This window comes from Arachis hypogaea, chromosome 15 (assembly GCF_003086295.3).
Source record: "Arachis hypogaea cultivar Tifrunner chromosome 15, arahy.Tifrunner.gnm2.J5K5, whole genome shotgun sequence".
In the NCBI taxonomy this organism is placed as follows: Eukaryota; Viridiplantae; Streptophyta; class Magnoliopsida; order Fabales; family Fabaceae; genus Arachis; species Arachis hypogaea.
The window spans coordinates 104162636-104175123 of NC_092050.1; the positions used below are offsets into that span (position 1 = coordinate 104162636).

At 27.9% G+C, this 12488-nt stretch overlaps 1 protein-coding gene across 2 annotated transcripts; it reads left to right on the plus strand.

Annotated features, from left to right (window-relative positions):
- Positions 1-6969: 6969 nt before the first annotated feature.
- Positions 6970-12108, plus strand: LOC112750454 (uncharacterized). 2 transcript variants are annotated; one of them, XM_025799189.3, is made up of 6 exons: positions 6971-7480; positions 7882-7918; positions 8632-8868; positions 8974-9021; positions 11023-11447; positions 11836-12108. In XM_025799189.3, exons 1-6 carry the CDS (start codon positions 7170-7172, stop codon positions 11912-11914), a joined length of 1137 nt encoding a protein of 378 aa, XP_025654974.1. In that variant the 5' UTR covers positions 6971-7169; the 3' UTR covers positions 11915-12108. The 2 variants fall into 2 exon arrangements, with proteins under 2 accessions (XP_072072647.1, XP_025654974.1); XM_072216546.1 differs by lacking the exons at positions 11023-11447; positions 11836-12108 and adding an exon at positions 9658-10436 and having other exon boundaries at positions 6970-7480.
- Positions 12109-12488: the final 380 nt, after the last annotated feature.

The window sequence follows — 12488 nt, forward strand, 5'->3', positions numbered from 1 at the left end:
GAGTATGTGAAAAAGTGAGATTATAGGTAGCTAGGTGTTGTGTTGGAATTACATAGGTTGATATATGTTAGGTGAGAGCTTAAGTTAATCAAAGGTTCAAATTTCAAGCTCACTTAGCCATATATATCCTTACCTTGACCCTAGCCCTGTTTCAACCCTTGAAAAGCCCTCATGATATTTGTATGCATGCATTGAATAATTGTTAATTGTTAGATGAAAAACAAATCTTAGAAAGCATCATTAGAAGATAATTGAGAGAATCAACCCTAAACACTTGAACGATTAGAGTGAATACACATCTAGTGAGGGGTTCGATGCTCAATTACATGTTTTCACTTATGATCATCTCTTTTCTTGCAAGTTGTTAAATTCTTTTTTAATAACTCAATTCAATTGTGGATTTGATTTGATTATGATTACTTTAGCCCTTATGCTTATACATGCTTTCTTAGAGATTGAATTATTTTGACCGAGTAGTTGCATGCATTTAGATAGATTGCATACAAATAGTTTACATTGAATAAATGTTGATACCTCTTTCTTGTATCTTTCTTGGTTTAGCATGAGGACATGCTTGGTTTAAGTGTGGGGACTGGGGAGGTTGATAAACCTCAATTTTGTGATTTATCTTGTGTTGAATTTAGTGAATTTTATCAACCTATCCCATATTTATTCAATGAAATAGCACGGTTTTGTGAATTTCTCCTAATTTGTGCTTAAGAGTGAAAACATGCTTTTTAGACCTTTAAATTGCTATATTTAATTCACTTTAATTTCATTCGATGCCTTGATGTGTTTGATGAAGTGATTTTAGGTTTCCAAGGCAAGTATGGATTGAAGGAGTGAGGAGAAAGCATGCAAAAGTGGAGAATTCATGAAGAATGAAGTTTAGAGTATTTTGCAATCATGCGTACGCACAAGCATTCATGTGTACGCACAAGTGCAGTTTTTAGATCCATGCGCAGGCACAAAAATTCGTGTATACACGATCACATTTTTCACAACGATGCGTACACATGGTCAAGCATGCGTACGCACGAATGCGATCACGTATCTCATTAAAAAAAACCACGCTAGGGGAGATTTCCAGAGCTGCCAAAGTCCAATCCAACTCATTTCTGAAGCTATTAGAAGCCAAATTCAAGAAGGATGAAGGGAGAGCAATTAGGGTAGCTTAGGAATCATATTTTAGGTAGTTTTCTAGAGAGAGAAGCTCCCTCTTCTCTCTAGAATTAGGGTTTTTAGTTTAATTTTCTCTTAGATTTAGATTTTGATTCTTGTTTTGATCTAGTTTTCCTTCCTTTTTATTGTTCTAGCACGTTAATTCTCTTAGTTTTACTTGTGAATTTCTCATTTGTGCCACTTTTAGTTTTATGAACTCTTGTCAACTTTGATTTTCTTTAATGCAATTTAATGTTTCTTTGTTTATTGTTGCTTAATTCAGTTGTTGTTATTATTTTCTTACAATTGGTAGTTGTAGAGTTTATTAATTCATCCATTTACTATGCTTTTTCTTTTATGCACACCAAGTATTTGATAAAATGCTTGACTTAGTTTTAGAGTAGATTTTTTAGCATTCTTGCCTTGAAAAAAGAAATTAGACAATTTTGAGTCATTAATACCCAATTTGAATTGGTGATCTAGAGTTGTTAGTTAATCTTATTTCCATTAACATTACTTATGGATTGGGATTAACTAGGCATATTTGACTTTCTTCCGATGTGAAGATAACGTAATAGGCTTAACTCTTGATAATTATTGTGTTATGATTAATGACTAGGATAGAAAACCTCGATTCTCAATCATTGCCATGAATGCCTCTTTTTAGTATTTGTCATCTTTAGTTGCTTTCTTTATTTTATTGTCATTTAAATTTCTCGCTATTTTATATTCTTGCTTCTTTGTCATCAACCCACCTTTGTGAATCTCATAACCAATAATTGAGCACTCGCTTGTAATTTCTAGGGAGAACGATCCGGGAGTAATACTCTCAGTTATTTTATTGGGTTGAACTTGTGACAACCAAAATTAAACTTTGATTGAGAGTTATTTGTTGGCTTAGAACTATACTTGCAACGAAGCAATTCTTTTATTGAGAAAAAAATTATAAACCGACGATAACCCTAACATCACATATAATACTCATACTCTCACAATTACAATATCCAACAAAACTATATTATTAAGGGTTGCTAATTCAACGTTGTAATTAGAGTAGTAACGAACAATAATTTTTTTGGATGACTATGGTATTTTTTAGTCTGACAAGCCAACAACTAATTCGCTATGAATCTAAACTCTATTTAAGAATTAGTTATTGACCAATGAGTTGCTGCATATATAAGATAGAATTCGAATCCTCAATACTTATTAAAGTAGACAAGTAAATTGATCACTCGACTAACTCGAGTTACTTTGTAACAAATAATAATTAAGAAGTCTCATTACCCACCAAAACTGTACTAAGGGTTGCTAATAATTCAACACACTAATTAGAGTAGTAACTTATAATAATTAACAAGTCTCATTCAAGTTTTGAAGTTCAAAAAGGAATTCAATTTTACGCCCTAATGATATGCAATCATATAGGATGCTCCCCACTGCTCCTATAACACAGACCCACCCATTCATTTTCTTTCATCTTCTTTTGTTCATATCAACCCCACAAATTCATCATATTCATTAACTGTTTCCCCTTTAATTTTCACTTTTCTTCTCTGTCAATAATCCCATTTCTGTTTCTATTCAAATGAGCACACGGATATAGTCAAGCACCTGCAAATCTGCTTCTTTAAGAAAAGATTGATTCATAAAATTGGTTTAATTAAGGACTAAATTCAATTCCGTGATTCCCCATTTCTTTTTGGTCTCTTACCAAAATAAATTATAATTAGACCTCTAATTTCGTCTTGTTACGAAAATAATGAAAATCAGCAATAATTAGCTAACAAAAATGTTCGTATATTCAAAAATTGGAAAAAATCTTATATATCCAAATTCCAAAATATAAAAACCAAATATTCACAATTAATGTTGGCGGATAATTGCTATTTTGTTAGTTAGAAATTATATTGTTATTTTTATTTTAAAGACTAAGTTGTACAATAAAAAAAAATGGTTGGAGGATTCTCATAATCTCATTCCTCTTGATTTAGGGTTATGATAATAGAGGAGGAAGTGTGGAAAGATGCTGATAATTTGAATTAGGCACCTAATTATTTGAAAGTGGTGGGATACATATTTGCATTGCATGAATATGATTCACTTTTGAAATTTTATTAAAGCAAGTTGGTTAAGGGTCGCATTTTGGCTCTTAAAGGTTTCCAAGTCTCAACTATCCCTAGGCTTTTTCTAGCTGGGAAACCTCAATCTTAGGGGTTTTTTTTTTTTTTTTTTTTTTTTTTTTTTAATGGCGTGCTATACCTATCTAAGTAAACGCAATGAGCGAATCGATTTTTATCAAATCTTGGAAAAAGAAAAATATTTTAATTTATTGTGTTTATGATGTACAGAAAAATCAGTTAAACATAAAATAATAATATGATTTCTTAAGTATATCAATTCAATGATGCAACGTATATACTAAATTCAGCCATTAAAATTAGTCATCAGTATAAAATATATATTAAAATATAAATATATATCAAAAATAAACTAAATTATATATGTATTTATATACAAATATATTGGTGACTGATTTTAGTATACAAATAATATTTTTATTATATTATTTTATTTTGTTTTTAGCAACATCCATATAATTTTATGAATAAATATTTTAGACGTTCAAGATATATAAATGTATTTAAATACTTTCTTTTTATTCTAGTAAATGAATATTTTGAAACCACTACTGATATATGAGTCTTATAATCAGTTTTATGACCAAAATGCCTTAACCTTGTTGGTATTTGTATATAGATTATAGAGAAATGAATTTGGATCCTCTAAATTTTAAATTTGTATTTTAGAGGGTAAAGTGTGATCTTCTATTTTTGAGTGGTTTTTCTCTCATATTTATTCTTGGTCTCACTCTCACCTATAAAATAAATGGTGAGAGATCACACTTTATTCTCTAAAGTGAAATTCAAACTTTAGAGAATCCAAATCCTAGGAAAATAGGTTTTCCGACCATAATTTTAATTTTTTTTTTTTCATTTTTAGATAGAACTATTTGAACTCGAGACTTTATTACAAGTACTTACCAACATGACAACGCTTATTATGGATAGAAAAAAAATTTGGGAACCAAAATAATTTAGTTATAATTAATCAAAAAAATTTTAATTTAACTTTATTTATATAAATTTTTTACATTTTGATTTTTTATTTTACTCTTTTATCACTCAACTTATTACATTATATTCCTAATTATTAGGATGTAATATATTATATATTAATAAGAGACATTTTATAATTTGATTTTCATATATACTGTTGCATTAAAGACAAATCATAATAATATATTTTGAATGTATTAATGTTAAAAATCATTTTTTTATAATCATTAATTTATTTTTTTTAATTGTTTCTTTGCACCTAGTAATATTGTAGAGGTTGAAATAACATGAATTTTGATTGTCATTAATTTTAATTAATTTTTTTTGTAATCACTAATTATTGTTCACTTACGTAATATTTGTTTCATGTTTTTTAAAGTAGAATAATAATTTATTCTGATTTTTTAACACAAATATTTTCAAATTTTATCATAATTAGATTTAAAAAATATCAATACTTAAATTAATTTATTCAATTGACAAATTTACTCGTAATATTCATAAGTTTATACACATAACATTCATAATTTCATATTAATAACATCCATAAATTTATATTCATAACATTCATAATTTTATATATATGATGCTCATAATTAATAAATTTTTATAATTAATATTTTCAAATTTTAAACAGTATATCTTATTATATTTTTTAAATTATTATCTCATATATAACTAATGGGTCAAAATTTTAATTATTTTAATATTTTATTTAATATTCATATCTATGTGTATTTACTGATTTTAATATACTGAGTTAATAATTACTTTTAAAAATTTATTTCTTAATTTTTTGTTTTATATTTCATTTTTTATTTTTTATTTTTTAATAGTCTATATGTAAAATATGAGTTGTATAGTAGAAATTGTTAAAATTTTTTAATTTAACATCCATAATTTTATATGTATATCATCTATAATTTTAAACACATAATATCTATAATTAATGAATTGGTGTTAATTTATTATTTATTATTTTATTTTTTAGGTTAAAATTAATAATTTTGGACGTTTTTAATACATAGAGACTATCAAATATACGATTTTTATTTTTTATAAAATGTATTAGGGTGATTTGAGATCTTTTTAAGATTAAAAAAATCAAAATTTAAAATTTTTGTTTAGGAAAAATTTATAGAATTATGAATATAATAATAATGAAAGAGCATTTTTTGAGGTTTAATTCACATTAAATTTAAAATTAATTTTTAGTGTAATTAAATGAGAAAAAATAGTTATAGAAAAAAATTAACTGTATCAATTAAATTGAAATAATAATTCACACTTTTTTATAAGTGCATATATTATTGATTATGTATTTTTATTTATTGTCTATAATATTTTTGCTACCTAACCGTATTCTTATTGATATTTAACAGTGTATGTTATTATTCTTATGCTTAAATATATTAATGCAAAAAATTAATCTCCAAACTTTAATCAAATAATAATTTTCACATAATTAAAATTTCAAAGGCCCCTCCTTCATAATCATATGTTGTGTCTTTGATGCAATGACAAGGCACACCAAAAGAATCAAGACTGCTCTCTATTTTTATATTATTTTTATTGTCTCTGTTTTAGCAATATTTTAGGTCTCCCAATTATGCCATTCTTTATGTAATATGTTGGTAACTTGATGAATGGTAAAAGCCAAGGAGAAGCGCGTAATATGGTAGAAATCAAATTTATTTAACAAGAACAGAAAAATGGTAGAGGAGAATGGTAATTCAGTCCGATTTTGTTTTTGATATTGGATAGCAACGGTATTTTTTCAAAATGTGGGTTGATGGGGTGTTATTCTCAAATGTGAAATCGTTTAATTAGATAAACAAAAGTCGGACCGTCTGATTTATGAAAAGTACAGAAATCGAACTGTTCGATTTGTGAAGAATTTGTGAAATCAGACCGAAGAATTTGTGAGAGAACAGAAATCGGACCGAAAGATTTCTATTAAAAAAATTAAAAAATTTGAAATATAGAAATCGGATCCTCCGATTTGTGTATCTTCCAAATTTTTGAAAAACACTAAAAATTACAATGTTAAGGTATATCACCACATTTACTTTCATATAAAAAAAAAGCGCCTAATTCAGTTGGTATAAAATTATAAAGAATAAATAAAACCTGTAAATTTTAACAAAAATAAAAAAGGTAATTCTTCACTATTTGTAGTATATAATCTCGTTATGTGGACCACTTTAATAAAGACACTTAAAATATCTTTTTTTAAAGACGTTTACATATGTTATGTTATTATTGGACATCTTTATTAAATCGGTTAATAATTTATTTTTTAATAAATCAAAACAAAATCAGTTTATTATAGCAACAATAATAAACTCAATTATCTGCATTATAATTATTACTTATTAGACCCGATTTGATCTGATCGAATTACAAAGTCTAAATCAAATATTTTTAAATTTTTTGATAAAAAGACAAATATATCCCTAATTTTTGTTTTGCGGACATTTAAATTCTTAAAAATTTAAAAATATAATTAAATTTTTAAAAAAATATTAAAAATTAAAAAATCGATTTTATTTTAATTTGTTAAAAAATTAAAAAATAATCAATTTATTAATATATCCAATAATAATGGGAGACACGTGTTTTTTACAAAAGACGTTTCACGCATCTCGACTCCCCTCCTGTTATTGTCCAAATTAAATGATATTTCTAATTCCCTCTCTTTAGTATTAGACCCCTATTCTCGCTCTCTCTCTCTCTCCAACAAGCATGATCATTTTCAAAACATTATACTAGAGAGTGACCAAATTAGCAGCAACAATATTAGGGTCCAGATCAGATTCTGAAGTGGAGTAGAGAATCTTTGTCACTCGTTTCACTCAATTGAGCAACATCTAATTTGATTATAGTCTAATGGGTAATGCAACATCATCTATGGCATCAAGATTTGCATTCTTTCCACCAGACCCTCCATCATACAATCTGAAGAGTGATGATGGGGGAAAGCTAAGGATATCATCGGAGGTTTGTGACCACAGAGAAGATGATGAGGTTGAAGTTATGAAGGTTGTAACAAAGAGAGGGAATAGCATTGTGTGTATGTACGTGAAGAACAAAAGGGCAACACTTACACTACTTTACTCACATGGCAATGCTGCTGATATTGGTCAAATGTATCCCATCTTCACTCAGCTTAGTCTTCATCTTCGTCTCAATCTTATGGGGTCTGTATATATATCTTCAAACATTCATTTCTGTCATCTAAATTCTCTCCTTCCATTTCCCTTTTATCTAATGGATTTTCTTTTCTTTTTTTATTTTCTTATTATTAAAAGAAGAGAAATATTAAGAGTGCCAACACTTTTAATCAATATTAGTTAACACTTTGCTGCCAGTGGCACGCTATGTTTTCGGCAACAAAAACAGGGCTATTTGAAATCTTTAGTTTTCGGTCTTTTTTATCTTCAAAGAATTGTTTTTATAAGAACTACTTTAAGTTTTTAAATATTTTTTTTAGTAATTTACTCTATATATTTCCGAACATATAAATATCATTTGTAAATACATTTAAATTTAACTCTTTAATTAATTGGTTTATCTAAATCTTTGTTTGGCTGATGTTCAGGTACGATTATTCTGGCTATGGACAGTCTTCTGGAAAGGTGTATGATAATCTGCTTCTTTTTTTACCTATGCATGTTACATAAATTAGATTTTGTTTTTTGTTTTTCTGTTTTTTCATATTTGTGCAGTGCGTAAAACAGCATGCTGATGCCCACAATGCTTGAGCAATAGCACGTGTGATTGGCTTCCTTTGCAGAAAAGTCAAAAGGAATTATAAAGGATCATAATAATATCAATATTAGTATATGATCTTACTTTATAGAGCCTAGAGCCTAACAACCCCCTAAGCATATAAATAATCACAAAAATGGTTGGTGAGGAAGCAACACCAATTTGTTTATTACCAACCAAAATTAGGTACTCACAAGTTGTTATGAAAATGAAATAAAGTTCCTATCAAATATATGTACTTTCATCCCGTGAAGGAATAACTTGCCTTTATTATTATTTATTTATTTATTTATTCTGACATAAATCATGGCATTGAGTGATTGAATTAATATAGAAGAATGAATGGTGAAAGTATAGTAGGACAAGTTTAAAAGAAACCATGCGTGATATACAAATGTTAGAAACACATCTCTGGTTCATTACATTATGTTTTCATATTAATTTACTTAATGTAATAGAAATGGTATAAGTTTGAATTTTAATGACTTAGTAGGATGGTTTCTGTGAATGTAACTTTGATTTAGATTCCATCGGCACTAACTAATGAATTAGTTCAACTTGTGTTTGGTTGAATGTTCAGGCAAGTGAACAAGACAGTTATGCAGACATAGAGGCAGCATATAGATGCCTTAAGGAGAAATTTGGAGTTAAAGAAGAGGACATAATATTGTATGGCCAATCGGTCGGAAGCGGCCCGACTCTTGAATTGGCCACCCATCTGCCTCGCCTGCGAGCCGTAATCCTTCACAGTCCGATCATGTCCGGTCTGCGAGTCATGTACCCTGTTAAGAAATCATTCTGGTTTGACATTTATAAGGTTCATAAATCATAATTCTGCTTTCATCATACATCACACTCGTTTAATTTCTTGTAATGTTTTCTTAATTTTTGTTCATTTTCTTGGCTTACTACCTCTCTGCAGAACATTGACAAAATTCCACTAGTGAATTCTCCTATTCTGGTAATCCATGTAAGTGTTTCTTCTATTCCTTCTTCATATTTGTTTAATTTATGATCATTTGAGTAAACGTTTAATTTCGCCATTTATATAAAGGTCTTTATTTTATTTCCTGAAATTCCATAAGTACTTGTTTAATTGCTGGAATTAAAGTGAGTTACAAAATATAACTTTAAGAATTAAATTAATATGCTTTTATAAGTCAGAAAATTTATTGATGGAGAGCAAAATTTGGTGAAAAATGAAGATTGTTATAAACAAACATAATATTTGTACACACATGATAATTGTTTTTCGTTAGCTTTTTTTTATTAAAAAAATAATTTTTATTTTTTTCCGAAGCTTCATCCTTTATAGTAAGAAAACGCCTAGGAGACCAACTATATAACAAGTCAATTAAGTCAACTCCTTTTTTTTTTTTTAAATTCGAGAAACTAAAATAATAAGGAATTGTTTTTATTTTTTTTATATATAATAAACCTACTTTTTAATTAATTGGTTAGAATTGACTTCACTCTTAATTGATTCTCTAGCAGAACCTTTATCATAAAGATTATTTTTTTATCTTACACTCATAAATTTAGCATGAATAATATGTCAATACTCTGTATGAACTGAGGAGATATTGTTCTAAAACTTTGCTTGCAGTTCAAGTTGCTTTAGTCTAATTTCAAAAGTTTAATTAATTTTTCAACTTCGGTTAACCAAGCCATCAATCCTCATTCGAAATTAGAAGAGGAACATGATTGGTGAATAAAGTGTGCACACGCAAGTTGACCTTTTCTACCTACAATTGACAACAAAAGATATTTTTGGGTAAGCAAGCAACAGTAAAAGTTCCCTCGCACCCTTTTGCTTTCTCTGATTTGACATTCTCATGCCAATACATGGGTACATATAAAAAAATTAGCCTACCTGATTGCATTAACACTCTTACTGTCAAAAAAAAATAAGACTCCTTTTCCTTTAATATTTTTTATGACCAATTTTATGGTGTCTTTTATTTAGTGTTTAACTTTTATTTAAAGTATTTTTTATATTAACTTTTAAATATTTAAAATTTTTTAATTTTTATATTTTTAAATTTAAAATTAATTATTTAACCTAATTTAACAATTAAATAATATTTTTTAAGTACCATAACAAACACCTATCTTTAATAGAGTTTGAAAATGGTCTCTGGAGGGAGCATAATTTTAAAATAGGAAAACGGGAGAGACAAAGACAAAAGTGTAAAATTTGTTAAATTGGCCTGTCTCTATTATTATGGAACTACTAAAACAAATTTAGCACTTACCATCTCTCAACAAAAACTCTGTGTGGGACAATGAAAATGTGATATTTTGGGGTCAATATTATTAGGGTAGATCGGTTTAGTAACATTTTTATTTTTCGAAAGTAATTTATAAAATTAACTTGTGGAAAATAATTTTTTAAAAATTATATTATCTATATTTGATAAATTTAATTAAAAATAGTTTTAATAAATAGAAATAATAATAATAGTATTTGATAAAATAATTTTTTAAATTTAAAAAGATCATAATAAAAATAATAATAAACATAAATATAAAATAAATTTAGATATTTATTAATAGATGAAATTACATTAAATTTTTTAATTTTAATAAATACAAGTTAATAGTGTTTTTAAAATCACTCCTTTAAATGTTTTTAATAAAACTTTTAACTTCTAAAAATTACAATAGCAAATATAAATATAAGTACAAATCTTTTTAGTTTAGCAAATACAAAACGAGTTATTTGCACCTCTTCCCAAAAAAATTACCAAACCATAGCCTTAGTCTAGTTCTTGTCAACTATGCATAGCCATTTGGTAGTAAAGAGTAGTAAAGAGATATTAAGCCTTGAGTTGATATTAGTCTATTAGATTCTGTTTCTAATTCATGTTTTCGTTTTTTATCTAAAATTTTTTACTAAAGAAATATTAAATGGTTGTCAATCAACATTCTGATTGAATGATGAAGATGTACGGATGAATACTTTGTTCAGGGAACAGAAGATGAAGTGGTTGATGTGTCTCATGGCAAGACACTTTGGGAACTGTCAAATGTGAAGTATGAACCTCTATGGATCAAAGGTGGAAAACATTGCAACTTAGAACTATACCCTGAGTACCTAAGGCACTTAAGACAATTCATATCCGCTATAGAGAAATTACCATTACCAAGCTTGGAAGAAAATGCAGCTGAGCACAGGACAAGTCCTCCATCGGATGCCACCGATAATGAAAAGGCGAAATCAACCATCTTCCAACTGGGAGAGAAGCCGAGATGTAGCACGGGTAAAAGAGACAAGTCTAGACTAAGCACAGATAGCAAAGAGAAATCAAGAACATCTACAAGGAGCACAGACCGCTCCGGGAAGCCCAGAAATAGCACTGACCATATCGACAAAGCCAGGAACAGCTTCGATCGGTACTTCCAATCCTTTTTTGATATAGAATAAAAGTTTATGTTTTAATATGAAATTGACGGATACACGTCTCTTACTTTCCATCTTTTTACAAATATAAAAATGGACTTAAAAGTTATCTAAAGACTTGTTTTGTGTTGTCTAAGAGGCTACTTTTTTATATTGAGGAGTAGAATTAAACGAAGAGCGAAAATTTTTGTAAAATTTATAAAAATAAATTGTGCATTTTACATAATAATTTTTATGTAAATTTTTTATTTACTAAAAGAAATAATTTGCACTCTTCACCATAGCATTATCTTATCTAGGAAACAATCTTAAAATTCTATTTTCATTTTTCATATGATGCATTTTATTAACGAATTGTAATAATATTTTTTGTTTCTGCAGCCTTGGAGAAATGGTTAGATCGGTTGGACTGTGTGCCAATGTTGATTGTATAAAGCCAACTGTTGTTTCAGAGGTCTAAATTAAAGTGGATCTAATAAGCTTGCAATTGATGCATTTGGGTTGTAAATAAATTTCTTAATCAAATTTCTCGTTCGGTTGTTAGATAAAAAATGTTTGTGATTCACCGAAAAAAAATGTTTGTGTGTCAAATAGTTAAAAGCATTTCTGGCTTCACTTACCTTCAATCAAATTAAAAAGAGAATATTATATGTATGTTTCACTCTTTCTTTCTTTCTCTAATTTTCAATATAAAATTGTTGGCTACATGAGGGAAGTTTTTTGGTATAGTGTGAGAAAAACATCCAGAGGTATGAATCATGCATGTATATGGAAATTGCTGCTGGTAGTTACAGGTTTTCTAAAAGGGAATTTTTTCAACTTGTTTCAATAAACAAATCTATATTCCCACGTAATCCTCGCTCAACCTGAACCTTCAAAACTATTGAAAAACCTGAAATACACCAACTTTTTTAGCAACCTACAACATGAACATCATCGAAGGAAAAGTCATCAAACTCAATAAGTCTGGAGAACTGGGATATAAGAAAGACTGCTTAAATATGGTGGGAAAGTTAATAAGTGAAAAGGAGATA

Bases quoted from the DNA above. Each gene is read 5' to 3' on its own strand.
- LOC112750454 (XM_025799189.3), top strand. From the start codon at position 7,170: ATGGGTAATGCAACATCATCTATGGCATCAAGATTTGCATTCTTTCCA. The intron at 7,919-8,631 runs GTGTATGATAAT...TTGAATGTTCAG, and splicing joins ATGGACAGTCTTCTGGAAAG to GCAAGTGAACAAGACAGTTA. The intron at 11,448-11,835 runs GTACTTCCAATC...TTGTTTCTGCAG, and splicing joins GCCAGGAACAGCTTCGATCG to CCTTGGAGAAATGGTTAGAT.